This window comes from Hemicordylus capensis, chromosome 1, assembly GCF_027244095.1.
Source record: "Hemicordylus capensis ecotype Gifberg chromosome 1, rHemCap1.1.pri, whole genome shotgun sequence".
NCBI classification, from domain to species: domain Eukaryota; kingdom Metazoa; phylum Chordata; class Lepidosauria; order Squamata; family Cordylidae; genus Hemicordylus; species Hemicordylus capensis.
The window spans coordinates 201,223,499-201,244,466 of NC_069657.1; the positions used below are offsets into that span (position 1 = coordinate 201,223,499).

General features: G+C 44.9%; 1 protein-coding gene across 2 annotated transcripts in view; it reads left to right on the forward strand.

The window, feature by feature from the left end:
* The first annotated feature begins 1,821 nt into the window (after nt 1–1,821).
* The window catches only part of AGPS (alkylglycerone phosphate synthase), a 103,284-nt gene continuing 84,137 nt past the window's right edge, over nt 1,822–20,968 (forward strand). Inside the window, exon 1 of one of the 2 annotated variants that reach the window (XM_053268302.1) lies at nt 1,822–2,138. In XM_053268302.1, coding sequence (XP_053124277.1) covers nt 1,939–2,138 — 200 coding nt within the window. In that variant the 5' untranslated portion in view covers nt 1,822–1,938. The remainder of the gene's footprint in view (nt 2,139–20,968) is intronic. The other variant, XM_053268293.1, reaches the window with a different exon arrangement.

The following is a 20,968-nucleotide window of genomic DNA, read 5'->3' on the forward strand; positions in this document are numbered from 1 at the left end:
TTGGCCAGGCCTGTCGCCACCTCGCCTGCTTCTCCTCGCTGCCTTGAGTCCAGCGAACAGCAGCCAACTGGCGCCCAGCCAATCAGGTGCCTCCCTCGCCGGCACACATAGCCTTGCCACATACCTACGCATGGCTGATGGCTGGCTAAGAGAATTAAGTATAACGATGCTGCTGGTTTGGGCACCACGATTGGAAAGAAACACAGATCTTTGTAGATAGACGTCTTAACTTTATTACAAAAAATAAATAAATCACATAAGCTTGCAAGGCTCCCATTAGCAATGCTGGGTCCAGGTGCTTGCCATCTGCGATCCTGCCTGCTGGCCCATATTAGGGATGTGCACAGAGCTGGGTGGGGGTGGTTCGAAGGTGGGGTGTGTGTTTATCTTTAAGAGCGGGGGAGGGTGCACTTACCTTTCCCTCCACATTTCCCCTGCAGGCGCCCCATTTTTTTTAAAGTCCATCAGGGCGGCAGCATACCTCCCTGTTGCCCCCTTTACCCCACTGTGAGTAACTGGAAGTATCCAACATGCCTGTGCGTGCCAGACATGGGCGCACGTGTGCCTGCGACATGTGTGTGCCCAGCACACGCAGGCACATTGGATACTGAGTAGGCTTGTGCCCGAAACGTTTTGGCGGCCATTGAAAAGGCCACCAAAACGTTTCGGGTGTCGGAGCAGATTCGGTGATTCGGTGCCAGCGGGGGTAGGGCTTTAAGGGCGGGGGAGAGTGTACTCACCCCCCCGCCGCGTTTCCCCCGCCGGCACTCTCCGAATTTGAAGCCCCTCGGGGCGGCAGCGTTCCTCCTTGCCGCCCCGTTTGCCCCCTCGGCCGGAAGTGGCCGGAAGTTCCGAGCGCGCGTGCGTCCATCGTGCGCACGTGCGCACGACGGGCGCACGCGCGCTCGGAACTTCCGGCCGAGGGGGCAAACGGGGCGGCAAGGAGGAACGCTGCCGCCCCGAGGGGCTTCAAATTCGGAGAGTGCCGGCGGGGGAAACGCGGTGGGGGGGTGAGTACACTCTCCCCCGCCCTTAAAGCCCTACCCCCGCCGGCGCCGATAAATATCGTGCACATCCCTAATACTGAGCCTCAGGGTCTGGATCAAAGCTGATTGCGGACCTGAATCCGTTGGATATGGAGTTCCAGTGCATTGATCGTTTGCACTAACTATCTTAATGACCACTAGGGGCATTGGGAGTAGAAGTAGTTAGTGAGGGCCCCCTTACCTGCTTTGCCTCTAGGCTATAACCTCTGCCTGGACAGACTCCTCAGGTATTTCCTGTAGCGAGTCAGTTTTACTTCCTTTCTCCTTGGAAAGCAGATGGGAGCATCTCTCTCTCTCTCCCCTCCTATTCACTATGTAGCTCAAAGTTAGGATAGGTCTTTCCTGTTTTAAATGTAGTAAACCTAATAAATCCTATTTACTTTATACTGCACTACAATCTCCATGCTTGTTCTTGACTAACTGCAACAATAGTAGTGCTCTGCACTACTTCGTAACTGGAGTGGGCAGCTTCCTCTTGGGGCTTTGTTAAACAATCACAAATTACAACACAGGAATGAACGCACTTCTAAAAAACAACCCCATAATTTTAGATATCACTTGTCTAAGAAACAAAAAAATCACAATACCCAGTTGGGGACAAGGAGTTTGGAGGGGTGCCAGTAGCCGGGGAGAAGACCTATCAGCTTCCAAGGGTTAAGGGGAGGGGAAGGCGATGTGGGTGGAGTCAGGGGCGGAGCCATGCCCCGGAGGGCGGGCTTTCCCTCCCCTTTATGTCTCCGCAGTTACCCGGGTGAAAGAGGGAAGCCAAGACACGTAGAGGTGCGCACGCGCAGTGTGCGAGGGGTGAGCCTATAACCGTCGACCGAGAACCGCGCGCCCGCCAGCCCGCCCTTTCACCTGACGCTCTTTGACGGCGCGACACGGAAGTGCGATGGCTGCTGAGGGGCCGGGAGGCGGCGGCTGGAGTGGCGGCTTCCAGTCTGCTGCTCACCGGCGGCTGCGAATCCTCTCGGGCCACCTGCGGAGCGCTCCGGAGACGCATCTGGCCGCCAGCCAGTGCCGAGGGCGAGCCGATGGGACGACGCCGCCGCCGCCCGCGGGACCTCAACCGAGCACTCTCCCCAAGAGGCGGTAAATGAAGGGGCAGCATGTCCCGGGAAGGGAGCGGGCGGGGGCGGCCGCAGGTCCTTCTCCTCGCTGGCCCTTCAGCACCGTGAGGCATCAGGAGGTGGAGACAGCATTTCGGCTGGGCGGCACGGGAGGGGGGGAGGCTCCCGCTTCCCCCTGTGGGGCCTTGCCTGCCCATTTCATAGCGCCTGGAGTGTGCTGGACTTAAGCCTGAGATCCGCCCAGCCCTGGGAGTCCTCAAGGCCGGCAATCAATCGGCTTTCAACAGCAGCCCGCACAGCGCGGGTGGCCATTCATCTCTTGGGGCCCTTAAAGCGGCGAATTTTGTGGGGTGGGCCGGAGGACGGAAGCGGAGCAGTGGAGGCATCAGGCACGCTTTATTAGGGCCCACTCCGGTTGATCAGTATTCAAGGCTTCGGTTTTCTGAGGGTGCGCTCAAGTTTCATTTACCCCGGTGTGTTTCGTGGAGCTTTCTCCCAAGCTACTGAGCACATAAGAGCTGAAAGCAATAGTTTAGGATTTTGGCTCTAATTTGGGCCCTTACCTGCTGTCCACCTAACACCAGTTGTTTTGGCCATTGGCTATAAATAAAGTATCTATCACCTAACACTGGAGGTAGAGCCTAGACTCTGCTCCACTTTTGAATAACTTCTGATTTGCTCTTTGACGTCTGTTTCTGGAAGTCTGACAGCCTACTTGCTAGTCCACCAACTGAATGTAGAGTGTACCTGCTACTTTGAATAGGAGCAGTTACACTGTGCTTTATAACCTGTTCATAAAGATCTTTGTGCAGAAGCCCTGCTAAGTTTATTGGATTTTTCTGATAAGTTAATGTCAGTCTGCAATCCTACACATTTATTTAGAAGTAAACCCCACTGGACTCTGTATGTCTTACTGAATTTGGCTGTTACTGTGCCAGTTGTAGGCATTTGTGAGACTGTAAACTTGTGGACCTGGTGGCTCCTGTTAGCATTCTGAAAACTCTAGTTTCAAGTTGATATTTTTCCTAGGCCTCAGGGTTATAGATCTAAATGTGTATACCAGATCATTTTTCCACTGTGCTTATCACTGCTGAAAATGTTTCTTACAGTGATGAATGCCATTTGAAACAAGGTTTTATGATGTACAGTGGAGTCACTTGGGATATCACAGAGAAGCAAGAGTAGCTGCAAGCTGTTGCAATGCACTGAGATGCAATGTCCAAAGTGAGAACTTATGCATCTCCTTCACAGATTGCCATGAGGTCCATATGATGATTTGGTTTTGGCTCATACATCTCACTACAAGAAAGAGATGCAAGTTAGAACATAGGAAGCTGCCTTATACTGAGTCAGACCATTGGCTCATTCCCTTTAGCACATGGGGCTGCACTGGGAAGAACATCTGCATGCTTGCATGAAGAAGGTTCTAAGTTCCCTCTCTGGTATCTCCAGGTAGGGCTGAGAGAGATTCCTACTTGCAGCCTTGAAGAAGCCACTGCCAAAATAGAGGGAACTGCCATACAGAGCTAAATGGATCAGTGGTCTGAACCAATGGGTGCCCTATCCACCCCCAGCACAGTACTCCCAGTGACTGTTGCTGGTGTCTGTCTTATGTTTCTTTTTAGATTGTGAGCCCTCTGGGGACAGGGATCCATCTTATTTATTTATTATTTCTCTGTGTAAACAGCCCTGAGCCATTTTTGGAAGGGCGGTATAGAAATCGAATAAATAAATAAAATAAATAATATCTTACAGTGCTCACATGTAATCTCCCATTCAAATGCAGATCAGGATGGACCCTGCTTAGCAAAGGGAACAGTTCCTGCTTGTACTCAAGATCAGCTCTCCTCCCTGGAGAAGAGAGGAGTACATCAGAAACACAAAAAGCATTTGTGCAAGCTCACACGTGTAGCTCCAAGTAGCTCACACATTAATGTAATTGAATAGCTAATCAAGCTAATTAGTTGATGTCTTGCTGTTCATATAGACCCAATTATAAAGAATTGCTTCATATAGACTGAATTATAAAGAATTGCTTCATCTTCAGCAGCATTTCTTTAACTACTTTGTGTGCTATTCTTATGTTTCACATGCCCTTTGTTTTAAAGGTGCCAATATTTCCCTTTCGTGTATATAGTACAGAAGTAGTCTTGTGTCATAGTCTTGATTAGTTAGGGCCAGAGTTTGTGTTGAATGCTTGAAATCTGGCAGTCATGTTGACAGAGCTGGCTCAAGGGGTTGTGGTGCCCTTGGCCAATTTTGCTCCAGCGCGCCTGCCCCCCATTTTCATATAGTTTCCCCCATTAATATGTTTACTTCATTCAGTATATGTATATATCATTGTATGTATGTGTATAAACACGCACATACACACACTTCTATCTATCCTGTATATATAGAGAGGCACCACCTCCCTTCCTCTCCCATATATATCTACACACACCCCCCCGCTGCAATCAAGTAATCTCTGTAGTGCCAAAAGAAAGATTTGCAGCTTGAAGTACAGACTTCTTCCAGCAAGTAGAAGTTTAATTGCTCTTAGTTTGCATTAAAATATTTTGAAGCAAGGTTCCATCCAGATCAGGTGCAGTGCTGCTATGAGCTAATGTACTTCCTTCCTTTTGCAAACCAAGAAAAATATAACATTTAAATCACTATATTATATTCCTATGAATTTGTTTCTGATTTTGATCCTTAAGAAGAACTCTAAGAGTGAACAGTTGCATTTGCACCACTGATTGATTGCACAGACAGACAGCAAGAAAAGAAAAACACAGGCACACACATTTCTGAAACTGGCAGGGCTGTGTGAGGAAAGGGAGTTAGTTTACTGGCTGCTAATATACAATTTTTCAATCAACATTCTCAAAGTGGTTTACATAGAAAAATAGTGGATAAATAGATGATTCTGTCTCCAAAGGACTCGCATTGTAAAAAGAAGAAACATGTGGGAGACACCAGCAACAGCCACTGGACATATGCTGTGTTGGGGCTGGATAGGGCCAGATGCTCTCCCCATCCTAAATATATAGAGAATCACAACTTTAAAAAGATGCTTCTTGCTCAGCAGGGTCTTTTAGAATTTATATATGCAGGATTTGCAGCAGACAGCAGAAAAGCTAGAGGCGGGGAACAGTCTCAGGCACTCTGTATGTATGGTTTCTCTCTTCCTTGGAGAAAAAAAAGTGCTGGCATGAAGGTGGCTGAGCCTCAGCGAAACAAACCTCAGCACTTTCCTTCCTTCCTCTTGTGCCTTTGGAGCGCAAGGGCAGGCTAATTCCTCTGATGATGGGCTCAATCAGGCATTTATTTGACACACATGATGCGTGCATGCCCCAAGGGAAATACCTGCCTTGAATCAAATACAGAACAGGACATTTGCTTTGCAAATGGAACAATGCAAGTTGCTGCTAGGTACTATAAGATGAGCAGCTTTTCAACTTATTAAGCATAACTAGAGCCATGATTAAGCCACCTAATGGCTAAGGAAATTACTTTTCTAGTCAGCATGAGGTTGCCAGTTTGAATTCTGCTGGTACCTATATCGGGCAGCAGCAGCGATATAGGAAGATGCTGAAAGGCATCATCTCATACTGCGTGGGAGATGGCAATGGTAAACCTCTCCTGTATTCTACTGAAGACAACCACAGGGCTCTGTGGTCTCCAGGAGTTGACACTGACTCGATGGCATACTTTACCTTTAGAACCATGATTGGAAACACACACCCCCCAAACTTTGCAAGAAGGAGTCTCTGTGCACCTATCCTCCCAACTACAACTTGCTGGTCAAAGCAACGCAACAGGAAATTTTAAGAATGAACCGGTGTGTTTGTGTTTGAGTGGAGAAGGTCCAAAAAAGCATCACCAACCTGCAACTTTAGGCTTTAGGAGTTTTTGGAAGAAACAGCTCCCTGGAGAAGGTCTGGGCTCTCTTTGACCTACACTCCCTACACTCCCTGAGATTGTTGTGCCTTTGTCATGCCTTCAGGTGATCATTAATTGCAAAGCACTCTTGTAGGGAGAAGTCTGTTAGCCTCTCTGATCACTTCAGCTGGAAGCCGCTTCACCCTTGCTGGCTCTCACCCTTCTGAGCTGCCCCTCACTACAGCTGAGCCTGATCAGAGGTAGCTGGCGAGCAAGTGCTCACTGCAGCCACTGCAGTTGGGCTGCCTGGGGATGTGGGGGGTGGGGGTGGATGGGGCAGGGGGGCATCAGAGACACCCCCAAACCTACAGTGCCCCCCTTTTTGGCCAATGCTTGGAACTGGCCCTACATGTTGACTACTTTTTTGGCCAACCTGTAGCTTGAACATGATCTCCTAAAGGTAAAGTGTGCCATTGAGTTCATGTAAACTCCTGGCTCCTATCACCACTTTAAAAGGTACACGGTTAACTCTCCCTTGCTAACTGAGCAAAGAGGCACCTTCTAAAGTCATGATTCTTTTATATTTAGCATAGAGATATCACTCAGCATTTTCAGCTGCAGCCCATCACCCCTCCACTGGTGGTTGCTGGTGTCTACCTTATGTTTCTTTTAGTTGGTGAGCCCTTTTGGCTAGCTGACTTACAGTGCACAGTACAGTTTCTAAATTTCTCGAGGTGTATAACCTTCCCTCCCTCCAACAATACCATTATTAACAGTGTGTTTTTTACATTATAGTGAGGCAACAGTGAATTTCAATTTTGTAATGCTATTGTTCTGATTTGTATGTTCATGCTGGAACCAGAATGAAACCTACAAGCATTTCCAACTATTAATGTAGTTGTACCTGCTGAAAGGCATCTATATATTTATTTCTCCTGGGTGTGCCTTCGAATGTGCGTCCCGGCACCCAGCCTAATTGGCTGGGCAGCCGAGGCGCCTGCTTGGCTGGTGCACCCAGGAGAATTGGCCAGCGGCGGGCCTGGCCGCGGAGGCAAGTTGGCGGGCTCAGCTGCGGAGGCGGCACTCAGCCCAGCAGCCTGGGCCCGTCTCCACCTGGAGACTGGGGCAGAAGGTGGGGGTGGGGGGGAGAGGTAGCTGACCCTGAAGAGGCTGGCCGCAGAGGCTCTTCAGTGGTGGCTGCGGGCCGCAGAGGCGGCACATGGCGCGGCAGGCCCGGCTGCAAAGCAGCACTTGGCCCGGCGGTGGGCCAGGCCATGGAGGTGGCTCTCGGCCAGGAGGCGGTGGGACCAGCCGCTGAGGCCAGGCGCCCGTGGGATGCTGGGGTGGGAGGGAACCGGACGGCAGGACTTCCCTGTTCGCCATCCGGGAGGAGGAGTGGCGGCGGCGGGGCCCTTTTTGCCTACTACTTACTGCTGGCAGGGGCATAGGGCAGGAGAATGCTTCAGCGTTAGAGATAACATAAAATCCTACAACAGGAGTTGTCTGCTCCTTGTGTTTCTGCACTCACTCATCCCTCTCAGTAGTCTTGCTTGCTGTAGCCAAAGGGGCCAGGATGGAATCCATCCTTCAGATTAGTTATAGGTATGTCATAGTTTTTTGCAAGAAGTGTGTGTGCGTGCGCGTGTGTGTGCGTGTGTGCATCCAAGATCAATCCCTTGACTAGCTCAGTTTGTATTGTATGAAAAACTCTATAAACAGTGCATTTGGCATATGAATTGTAAATTCTATTGCAGATCTGGAGAACATTTATTTTTATTTATTTAACACATTTGTATACCGCCCAAAACACAAGTCTCTGCTTAATATGAAACACAATATGAAAAATTATGTGTCTTCATAGATATAGATTTTGATTGCTTGGTATCAAAGGCCCATAAACTTGGCTTAGTGGAAGTCAACCATTCTTTCTAATGGTCAGCAAGACTTGGCTTTTATGCTGCTTTACAAAGTACTATCATTCTTGCTACTTGGCAGGAAGGTTTTACAGGGGAGGAGTAGCAGGTGTGGTGTGTGTGTCTAGCCATCCTTCCCTCCACTCTGCAAAACTGATGTGTTCCAATACAATATTTATTTATTTATTTTATTTCTATACCGCCTGATACATACATCTCTAGATGGTGTGCAAAGTTTTAAACAATATTTAAAAATCAGCACAGATTAAAATAATGAAACAATTAAAACAGTAGCATAAAACAGAAATAAAAACAGCAGCATAAAGCAATTATTAAAACAATGATAAAAATTAATTAAATTAGATTGGGAATATCTAATTTATTTATGATTGTGCAACATCATAAATATGTACCCTTTATGTCAGCAGAGTCTTTTAATAGCACAAGCCAGGGGATCTAACACCATATTGAAAAAGAGGAGATAGAGGACATCGCTGACATGTGCCCCATTATAGCCTAATTGAAGGGGACAATAGCCTGTTGGTGATGAATCATGGATAAGCAGCCATATATCGCATGGTAACCCAAGTCAGAAAACTTGGGGGAAATCCAAATTTAATCAAAACATGTTTCAAGAACCTCAGATGGACCATGTTGAATGCCTTCTTCATGTCTAAAGAAATTATGGCTGCTGGTTCTTGCTTCTCCAAGGATAAGGCTAGTGCATCAATCAACAATCTAATATTAGATTGATGGCCAAATATAAACATTTTCTGAACTAGATGAATAATAGTAGGGAGCACAATCTGCGCTCTTCATGCCAGCATAGCTATCAATATCTTACTGTCAACAGTTAACAAAGAAATAGGTCTATAGCTAGTCCATAAACCAGGATCTTTACCAGGCTTAAGGAGAATAGTTACATAAGCCTAATTGAAAGAAGGAGGGAAATATTCAGGAAAACATCATTATAGATCTCCAATAAAAGTCTGGAAAGTGATATACCTCTTGTTAAACTCCACAGAAATTCCATTGCATCCTGGGGTCTTCCTGGATTTAATGGATTTGTGGTAATTACTTCTGTGGAGAAAGAGGTGTTGTTAGATGATCTTATCTGATCTTGTGTTAGGTGTGGAAGCAGGGCTGTCCTTAGAGAGCCCTAGTGGGGCCCAGGGCAAATCAGCCAGTGCAGTGCCCCCTTCCAGTTCTAAAGAGTAAAACTTTTGTTCATATTTAGCCATAAATAAGGTTCTGTATGAGTTGTAAGAAGGGTATAATTCATATGAGGTTAATTTATATTTTAGCTTGCTTCTCAAGAGATACAGTTTGAGCTATTTGTTGCCTCTTTAAGATGTGAAGTATAATCTATGATTTGGGCCTGCAAAAATGTTTTAAAAGCATTCCAAACCAGGGATACTGATGTAATAGAGCCCCTGTTAAAACAAAAAAAATTCTTCCATCTCCTGTTCCATTTTTCTAGTGAATTGCAGATCATTCAACAAGGATGTATTCATGTACCACCTAAATGAAGTACTAGAACTACCTTCCAGACCAACAACCAACTTAACAGGGGTGTGATCTGAAATTGCTATAGCATCAATGCTGCATGCCTAAACTCGGGATACTAAAGAATGAGACATAAAAAATTAGTCCAACCTAAACCAATTTTTATAGACAGGAGAAAGAAAAGTGTATTCTCATTCAGAGGGATTAAGATGACACCATATATCTACTAAATTAAAATTAGCATATAATCCTTAAGTGTAGTATGGGTTCGAGAGTGTAACCTAGATGAGGGCGGGGGGTGGGTTACGGTCAAGTTTGATTCAAAGCCCCTCCAATAATCATGTGACCAATTATCCAAGTGTGTAAATGTTCAAAACAGCTGTATATGAAGTGTTTTGGTGTTTTTTTAAAAAACTTCTATCCCACTCTTCCTCCATGGAGCCCAGCCCCAGAGCAGTGTGCATGGTTATGTTTCTCCTCATAACAACCCAGTGGGGTAGGTTAGGTTGAGAGAGTAGTGATTAGCCCAGAGTCAACCAGTGAGTTTCATGGCTGAATAGGGATTTGAACTCTGGTCTCCCAGGTCTTAGTCCAACACTCTAAACACCACACCACATTGGCTCTGTTCTGGGGAATTTGTGACTAGACCATATAAATTCACTAATGCCAAATGTTGGCCACCCCTACTAACAATACGTATAAGAAAGCGACTTTCACCACCTTTGGTTTTCTGTTCAACAATTAATTTAGAAGATTTGTGAATTAAAATAGCCACACCTCTCATCCTCCTAGAATTGCTATTTACATAGACATTCCTCACCCATGCCCTTTGCAAGATCCGTTTATCAACTGGCAGAATGTGGGTTTCTTGTAAAAAAGCAACCTCAATAGCCATTTCCCCCAACTTGGCCAACACCTGGTGGAGCTTCAAGGGCTGCCTCAGCACCTTCCAAGTAACCAAAGAAACTGCCATATTTACTTTATAAAACACTTTGCAACAAAAAGCCACAACAGCCGAAACAAACAGCCTGAACTGGCTCATAGAAAATGATAAATACATGCAAGGTATTAGCACCCTTAATAGGGTGCTAATATACTAGTAAATAACTAAAAGACAAAACTTAACATAATACCACCACCAATTAATCCCATAAGTGAAGAGAGAAAATAGAACAAACCAGAAGAAGATGCCAGGGTAGGGATGTGTAAGAACCTGTTTGGAGGCCCTTCTAACAGGTTTGAACACTGGCCGGCTCGAAGGTTCGATGGCGGTGGTGGGGGCTGCCTTTAAGAGTGCGGGAGAATGCACTTCCTCCACACACACCCCACCGCGTTTTCCCCACCAGCACTTGATTTCCTAAATGTCCCTGCCGCCCCATTGTCCCCTTTACTGGATATAACTGGAAGTACTCAATGCTTTGGGCACGAGTGCAACGTGCACATGTGCATGCCCGATGCATGCAGCTGTGTCGAATACTTCCAGTTACATCCGGTAAAGGGGGCAATGGGGTGGCAGGGAGGTACGCTGCTGCCCCGATGGACCTTTAGGAAATGGAGCGCCGGTTCAGGGAAACGTGGCGGGGATGTGTGTAAGTGCATCCTCCCCTGCCCTTAAAGTTATCCCCCCGCCATTGAACTAGCCCCCGCTGGTTCTGTGCACATCCCTGGTGGTGGTGGGGGGGGGGCAAAAAGAGAAAGCCCATTTGCACTTCCACGTCTAGCATGGTAATCTTAGCTGACAGCACACTCCAGTGGACCCCCTGCAAGAAGCAATTAAAATCAGAATAAAGACTGATACACATTAAAGCAAGACAGGACCTAGTACAAGGACCTTGAAATTGCATTACACAAAGATAGCAATTACAGCTCAAGATAAAAGTCCACTGGTAGATGTTCAAATGTGAATAACAGTAGTCAAAACAACCCTCCCCTCCTGCAGGATTCAGTCCAACTATGTACTTCTCAGCAGCTAAAGATCTTGGAAAGATTTTAATTTATTCTCATAATAAATGCAAAATACTGCTAGGAAGTGAACATGGTATTGCAGATTTCTCTCTCTCTAGCTAATTGATGTGCTTTTTGAAAGGAAGCGTTTATCAGCCACTTTAGGAAAATCTGGGGAAAACATGATTCCAGAATTATGAACTCTTTATTTCTTGGGCACACCTCAAAAGATCTTCCTTAACTGTAAATTTAAGAACCTTAATGATAAATGGATGCAGCTTGTCGGCAGGTGAGGGAGAAGTTGAAATATGATAAACTCTTTCATTTTCCAGCTTTATACTCCTCTGGCAGGGAAAATATTTTGTGAAGGAACTCTTTAATACAGTAAATAGTCAGGCTTTCCCAAATATTGTGGGATCCCCAAAATACGCAGATTAAAATGGTGAGAATCTAATTCTAGGGTGGGCATCCTGGCTTGGAGGCTCTTTTTGGCCTTCTTTAATATGCCCAAAGGTGAATCAACAGAGGAACTTTTATCTTCTAATTGAGAGATTTTGCCTTCCAACACCTCCAGTCTCCGTTGTTATGAGGAGATTAAGCCGCTCAGGATAAGAAAATCAGGCAGTAGGCTCCGGAGCATGCTGAAGTGTGTTTGACTACATCATCATCTTTACCAGAACCAGTTAGAGGTAATGATAAATGAACTCTTTGGCGTCATTCAGATTTGGCATGGTATTTACATGCTTGCTTGGAAAATTTGTGGAGTGGGGTGGCTCACTTTTTTTTGCAAGTGTTACCTACCAGCTCATAACATTGGTTCCTGTGTGTCAATAGTGATGTGCACATATGCCCCAGGGGCATGGTAGTATCTAACCACTGCTATGCTCCAAATTGTCCATGCCCTTATTTTGAACTGCTCATGATATTGTCAAGTTGGCATAGTTGTAGTACACTGAGCTGTGCTTTTAAGGCAGCTTAAAAGGTAAAGTGTGCCATCAAGTCTATTTCGACTCCTGGCGCCCACAGAGCCCTGTGGTTTTCTTTGGTAGAATACAGGAGGCAGCTTACTGCTTTTTAATTACGTTATTGGACTTCAGCAAATCTGTAATGTATACTGACCCTTGCAGTTCTATTCACCTTGGATTGGTTCATCTCTAGTTCACACTTGTTTCCATCTTCCTTTGGAAGCTTTTTATTCACTGGATTATTTTGGGTTTTTTGCTGGATTCCTGTTCATGTTGAAAATAAAAGCAATGAACTGACTGACCAGCTGCCAGAACAACAACCCAGGCTGCCATTTGACATGCAGATATTCCATTTAGTGATGTTTAGTCCTGCCTTCAAGTGTAAACCACTGTGCAGTGGCAATTGCTGTGGGGTGGGTGGAGCACAATGAACTCCTTGACCTCAATCAGCTGCTTTTTTTCCTAATAAAATGCCAGCTTAATTTCTGGGTCAAGATATTCATTTGTCTGCTTTCTCATTGACAAACATGTCAACAACTGCTCAACTTCTCCGGAAGAGACTTAGATGGTCTTGGTAATGGCCAGGCCCCATTGGACAAGGATCTGATCAGTGTTGATGACATCTTAATCAAGATCTCATGATGGTTTCTCTCAGTGGTTGTATATACATGTTGAATAGGAAAGAGTACAAGTCCAGGCTGTGAAAGATCTTATAAGAAAGGGTTTATTCTCTTCTCCCCCACCACTCTACTCATCCAACTGATGTTCTTTTCTGCTTTATGTACTGTCTAACTTGTGGAAATCATGATATCTCTTTTCACACATGTTTTGTATCCTGCAAATCACTGGAACAAATTTGGATTAGGAACATAGGAAGCTGCCATATACTGAGTCAGACCACAGGTCCATCTAGCTCAGCATTGTCTACACAGACTGGCAGTGGCTTCTCCAAGGCTGCAGGCAGGAATCTCTCTCAGCCCTATTTTGGAGATGCCTGGGAGGGAACTTGGAACCTTCTGCTCTTCCCAGAGCGGCTCTATCCCCTAAGGGGAATATCTTACAGTGCTCACACTTCTAGTCTCCCATTCATATGCAACCAGGGTGGACCCTGCTTAGCTAAGGGGACAAGTCGTGCTTGCTACCACAAGACCAGCTCTCCTCTCCTCTCATTAGGTGGTTATAGTAATAGTTTGGGAAATCATCTTAAATACTTTGCAAGTATTTATGCATGGATAACTTAGTTTCAGAAGCATTAAAATCCTTCCATGGAATAAAATTGATTAAAATCCTCACTTTAAAGTTGATATTTTAATCATACTGAATAATCAATACTTCTTGTATCTAAATTATCCTACAATAAACTGACTTCTGAATCTTGAGGAAAGGTCTGTCCCTTACAGCTGCAATATGTGTAATTACTAACATAGTTACTCTTTTGTCAATATGAGTGTAACTTGAATAGGGTATGGAATGACCTTGGATAAAATAGCCAGTTAAAACTGTTAGTAATTAATTATGTAGCTAGCTCAATAGGCAATTGACGGACTATACTTTTAGCAGTAATGAGAAACAGTAAACTGAATAGGCTGCAAAATAGATATGCTTTATCTTTTGAAACTATTCATTTATATGTTTAAGCTAGATTTTGGAATTATGGAATTATGTATATTAACTTAGCTGAATCTCGTAATAAAGGTAAGATGGTAGGATAAGATCACATTATCCATTAGTATATTTTGACACAGTGTCTGTACAAACATTTCACAGCCCAAAGGATGTAGAACTGAACAGGTGAAGGGTGGCAGATGGAAGATACCTTGGTCTGTGATTAGAATTATAAACCTGTTTGTACTACCTGTTTCAAAGGTCTTATGAAAAGGAATGGGGAAAATAAGTAGTGAAAAAAGCAAGTTTGATACTAAGAGCTCAATAATGTTGATATATAAGAAGGTGAAAGAGTTGGGTGGGGTTTGAAAACGAAAACACATCATAGATGAAAATGGAGGGATGGGATCCCTCCACCCATCACTTGAAAGAAATTAGGTGTCTGGGACATATTAACTAAGTTGGTTTAAATTCTCTCTTTCTGTGTGTAATCTGTTATCTAGGAAAGAAAAGATAAAAGTATATTAAGGGTCCTTACAATCAAAATTCAAAATATGTGTGTTTCTTATATGTCAAAATGGAATTATAATTCTTGTAATTTATGTAATTTGCAAACTCTGTTTTATGTAAAACATTGTATTGTATTGTTGATTGCCCTAATAAAAGCCAAAGTAAGCCGTGAGGAGGATATGCCCAAAGTATATTGAAGCTTAGTACTGATTAGCCCATCCATGGTGACTTTTCTAAAATGACTTTAAAAAGAGAGAGAGAAAGATCACCCCTTCTCACAAGGCTTTTCATTGATGACCCAGCCGTATAGTTCTACCCTGAAGGCCTCTGAGTATCTCTGAGGAGGTCTTTGTTGCATTCTCTGGTGCAGCTACTGTTCTGTCATTTGCACAGAGCTGCCTGGCATCCCCCAATCTATTTATAATTTAGTGATGTCTGTGCCAATTGCTTTTGTTCTCCTTTTCTCTGCCTGTGCTCATGTTAAGGGTTTACAGGAGAACCTCTATTCACGGATCCCCCTTAGGAACCTAACCTACCCCCCCACCCCCGATGTGGATTGCCCCAATGCCTCGGTATTCACGGTTTTGATATTCACAGCACTAGCTGGGAATGGAACCCCTGCGAATACTGAGGCTTTCCTATATACAGAAAACTGGGGTGTTGCCATCATGTGATAACGGAATACTATGCAGCTGGGTTGCTTGAAGGAAGCCACCCCATGTGACTTCATGCTAGCTTCAGCAAGCTTTATTCTCTCAATCTGTCCAAAGCATGTTTTCCAAAGTTAGTTGCACATCATTTTAGCAAGAAATTCACTTCTCAAGAATGGCATTTTGCAACAAATCTTGTTGGTTTTTATGGTCTATTTATTTATTTATTTGATTTCTATACCGCCCTTCCAAAAATGTCTCAGGGCTGTTTACACAGAGAAATAATAAATAAATAAGATGGATCCCTGTCCCCAAAGGGCTCACAATCTAAAAAGAAACACAAGATAGACACCAGCAACAGTCACTGGAAGTACTGTGCTGGGGGTGGGTATGGCCAGTTACTCTCACCCTGCTAAATAAAGAGAATCACCACGTTAAAAGGTGCCTCTTTGCCAAGTTAGCAGAGGTTACTTGTTTTACTTGTTTTTTGTGTACAGAAAAAACTCAGTATTCGCAGGGGTTCTAGACGAAGCATAGCTGATAGAAATATACTTAGAGGTTCAGTACCTTAAGAAGGTTTGGATAAGCAGTAATTTTATAGTTTTTCTTCCCTTATGTACTAGCTTGGATCATCAGAATGGGAGTATTTAAAACTCCACATTTAGTATAATAGAAAATCGGTTTTGCTACCTGTCCGGTAGGTATTTCATGATTGTTTTGCGTTATGAGTAGTAAAATTTTCATTCTTGACACTTCCAAAGATAGCCAGCCTATAATGAAAGCTGGTTCACTATAGGCTGGTTCAGTTCATTATAGGCTGTACCTACCTGTGTTATTTCACTTAAACTATTCACACTTGGAGGGTTGCATTTACTCATTAAAACTCTAAAATGAAATTGTAAGTAGAATGTTGATAGAATCTTAAATTCACAGTTGCAGTTTGAAAATCCTGTTTCATGAATGCAAAACATAGGTGATATGAAGAGCAGGTTTTTAATTAGCTCTGTGCCAGCTGTCATGTACTGATAGGACAGCATCAGTAATGAGATGCTGCCTGCATCATTGTATAAGTACATTTAAAAAAAAAAACAACTTTTGGGAGATTAAATCTTGGGTTGTGTTTTGTAACTTCACAGTTACCCGAGGTGATCACTGCTTAACTTACGTGGTATGTGACTGCTTTTGGCAAGCTTTGGAGACAGCATTATTTTGTGGCTGGCTACAGCCTTCAGTGGCCAACATTTAGACAAACATTCCATAGATGCACTGGATTTTTCCGATGCACCGGGAGGGAGGTGATTTTTAGCAATTTCAAAATTGCTAAAAGCTGCCGCTGTTGAGTCTTGGGTGAAGTTAATTTGCCATGTGTCTAGGCTTGCCTGGAGATGCAGGTGGGTCAATTGACTGTGGGGTGGCTATTCCAGTGGTGGTGGGGAATAGAATAAGTAACATTGGCAGGCCGGCAGGCCGTTACTGGGAGAAGGGAAATCAGACATTTAATAGCTGTTGCTGCTTCTGGCTGTCCTGCAAGCTCTTTGACCTCAGAGAGCAGTGCCAACCGCCCACAGTCTCACCTTGCTCCTTTATAATGCCAGGTTGAGGGGAGGCTGGTGGTCCAGTCTAGTCCCAGCTTCTCCCTCCAGGGTGTGTACTTAAATCTGGGGACCAGGGATAGACAGGGACTTCTTTTGGTGTACTGATTGTCCTGCTGCCCAATGGAGTTCCTAACTGAGCTGACAAACTTGGTCTCAGGCTTGGTGTTGGAGTCTCCCAGGCTTGTGATGGTGGGGGACTTCACTTTGAGACCAGTCTGTCTGGGGTGGCTCAGGAGTTCATAGCGACCATAGCAACTATGGCCCTATCCCAAGTGGTCTCGACACTGATGCATATTGCTGGTCACACACTTGATCTGGTCTTTTACTCTGATCAGGGTCACTGTTTTCTCTAAGGCGTGCTCTCACGTGCTCTCCTTAGAACACACTCATAAGTTTTTGAATGTCCACTCATTTCATTTTAGATCCCACTCAGGTTGAATCAGGAAGGCCTCATTCTGAATCAGGTGTATACACACTGCCTTGATACTGCCACCCAGAACAAAACTCATTCTGCACAGAGATGAAAAAAATTAGAGGGACCACTGATCAGGGTGGTATTCCGTGGTTGGGGACTCCTGTGATTTCCCCATTGTCATGGTTGGACCACCATCTGGTTAAGCTTTGACTCACAATCACGTCCCCCCTCCGTAGGGGTGAGGAGCCTATTAGGATGTTCTGCCCTGGAAGGTTATTGGATCCGATAGGATTCCAAGAAGCCTTGGAAGGATTTAGTGTTGGCGCTGCTAGTGATTCTGCTGATGCCCTGTTGGAGAACTTGAACAGCAAATTCTGTATTTAAGAGAACGTCTTCTTCGTCATGAACCCCTCCGCCCATTGAGATCATCAGGAGAGGTCCGTCTGCTTTTGCCACCGGCTCGTCTGGCGGCTACTCAGGGACAGGCCTTCTCTGTTGCTGCCCCGAGGCTTTGGAATGCACTTCCTAGTGAAATAAGAGCCTCCCCATCTCTGACAATTTTTTAAAAGCCTTTAAAGACACATCTGTTCACCCAGGCTTTTAACTGATATTGTTTTGTTTTAATGTTGTGTTTAGAATATTGTTTAGCTTTTTGTAAAAAAAAATGCTGTGTTTTAAATTTCTTGTTTTTGTTTTTAACTAATGTTTTACCTTTGTTTTTATCTGGTTGTAAACCGCCCAGAGACTTAAGTTTTGGACGATATAAAAATATGTTAAATAATAAATAATAACTCACCAGGGCAGTAGACATGATTGCCCTAAGCAATCATGATCACCCTCTCCGACCCACTTCAGAATTGGTCCCTTGGCATATAGAAGAACTATGGGAGCTGAAGTGGCAAGGTAGATGACTGAAGCACAAGTGGAGAAAACCCCCGACAGATTACAACATAGAGCACATTTGAAAGCCTATGCTCAGGCAATCCGTGTGGGAAAGAAGCAATTCTTTTTTCCGCAGTTGTCTGAGATACTTCTAAATAATACAAATACAATGAATATTTATATACCGCTTTTCAACAAAAGTTCCCAAAGCAGTTTGCATAGAAATAAATAAAATGGCTCCCTGTCTCCAGAGGGCTCACAATCTAAAAAAGAAACATAAGATAAGACACCAGCAACAGTCACAGGAGGGGTACTGTACTGGGGGTGGATAGGGCCACTTGTTCTCCCCCCTGCTAAATAAAGAGAACCACCATGTTTAGAAGGTAACTCTTTGCCTAGTTACTAGGGGTAGTTCTCCAACAGGGCATAATGTGTTGTGTGCCAATCATGCCTCAGGAAGACAGGGAGTAGATTTTCAAAGCAGGAGCCTATATCCAATAGCTAGGCTGGAGGCGCCAAACCTTCAGTTCCGTTCCTGTCTCACCTCAGTGAACAGCTACTTGAGAGAGCTCTGATCAGTCCGGCTTCAGGCTAGTTCTCTTTTGGCCCCTTCCCCCCTCTTGCCCTCTCCATTGTGCCAGGGTGTGAAGGGAGTCGTTGCTTTTCGTTTCTTTTGCTTGCAAAGTTCGCCAAACATTTTTAAAGTTCACTAATTCTATTGATTGGAACCGTTTTTCCTTGGTCCCCCCCCCGCCTTTCATTTCCACCACCCCCGCTCCCTGTGGATCTGTCCTGTGCCGGGGTGTGTGTGGGAGTTTCTCTCTCTGAGGGACCCCAATCGGAAAGCAAAGATCCTCCCAAGAAAGAGGGAAATACCACACCTTCATCACGCAGCACCAAGTGCTCCCGTTCTCCTTTGCCTGCTGATGTGGGTAGCGCCCTTATTCCTTTCACTTCATAAAAGGTGGCTTCATTACCTATGGTGGTGCAGGAGTCCACTAAACCACTGGAGAAAGCCTTCAAAAAGATGAGGCATGCTAAAGAGGAGAGCGCCAAACCTTCTAAGTCCAAACAGCCGGATGAACTCCAAAAAATACAAGAAGAAATCAAAACTGCCAGTAGTCAGGCTCAGTGAGCAGTTACTCCTACAACCATTTAGCAGCAGCTTTTATCCCAACACATCCTGCTCGCCATTTTACAAGTCCAGGGAGGCACGGACATGGCTGCTGATTTGATGGGCGCTCTATTCACTTCTGCGCCAAAGTAATCTGGTTGCACTCTCCATCAGGGATCCTTGGCCACTTCCTTATCGACCAGATCTTCTCTCTCAGGGACCCATTTTGCACTCAGATCCAGAATGGCTCCAGCTTTACACTTGGACATTGAGTGCTCCTCATTGAGGGACAGTGGATACCTTACTTCTGTTCAGAATACCATTCTGCCTTCAAGAAGACCTTCTACCACCCATATCTACCAAGCCACCTGGGCGGCTTTCTCCAGAAGGGCATGGAGGAAACACTTCATCCCTACCTGAGTGAGAATTCAGGAAGTTTTCTTCCTCCAGGAGGACTTCGACATCAGCCTTCGCCCCAACACATTGCGCAGACAAGTCTCGGCCTGCTCATCAGTCCTGGACCTAAACTTCCAAGGTTCTTCCCTTCATCCATGCCTGAGACGCTTCCTAAAGGGAGCCAACAACCTGCCTCCTCCTCCCGTACATACACACTCTTCTGGAACTGGGGGTTTGGCGCCTCCAGCCTAGCTACAGGATACAAGCTCCTGCTTTGAAAATCTACTTCCTGTCTTCCTGAGGCATGATTGACACACAGCCCATTATTTAGGATGACCTCAGACACTGCGAAAAACAACCCTTCATAGGTAAGACCAATGTTTCTTTCTGCCCATATTGCATCTGCAGGCTCACACCCAACAGAGTTGTTTAGGGTTGTGAGAGGGCTAGCACATGCCCCTTCTTCCTTGAATCAAAATTTTGAGCCATCAATTACCCGTTGTGATATTTTAAATACATTTTTGTGTGGATAAAATCGCTTTTTATTGCGGTTGTTGCACAGTCTAATGTGGAAGTGTCCAGCAACTCCTCTTATGTGGTTATGCTGGATCAGTTTCAATTAGTGATTCCTGATTATGTGGTTGAGTTGCCTGGAGCAGCATGACCTACTACCTGTTCTCTTGACCCTTGTCAGGCATAGCTTATACTATCTGGGGGTTGTTGTAGAGGGCCTGGTAGATATTATAAATGCTTCTCTGAGGGAGGGCAGGATGCTTTTCTGTCTTAAGGAGGCAATTATCAGACCTCTTCAGAAGAAGCCTTCATTGGATTCCTCAGAGTTAAGCAACTATAGGCCTTACCTTCCATAGCTGGGCAAGATAATTACGAGGGTGGTGGCTTCCTAGCTCAAGACAGTCCTGGAGAAAACTGATTATCTAGACCCATTGCTTTTGACAAAGTTCCCCAGCAAAGGCTCTTGAGTAAACTTAGCAGTCATGGGATAAGGGGACAGGTTCATCTGTGGATTGGTAACTGGTTGAAGGACAGGAATCAGTGGACAGTTTTCACAATGGAAGGAAGTAGGAAGTGAGGTCCCCCAGGGATTGTTACTGGGACCAGTGCTCTTTAACTTGTTCATAAATGATCTAGAAGTTGGGGTAACCCGCGAAGTGGCAAAATCTGCAGATGACACTAAACTATTTATAGTAGTGAAATCCACAACATATTGTGAGGATTTTGGTTTGAGATTGAACGGAACCTGAACTGCACCAGGCCAGTTTGGTTTTAGCCACATTCAGACCCCCCCCCCGCCATTTGGTTGGTTTGGGGGGGGTTGTTGAATATTTTTTGGGGGGATTTTTTAAAAAACATATTCCCTCTGGGGTGCTTCTCCAAGGTGGTGAGGGGTCTGCGGAGGTCCCCCTTCCCCCCACTGGCCTTCCTTTTTCTAAAAATCACCCGGTTCAGGCGTCTCCAGCCCCTTCTGGACCTAT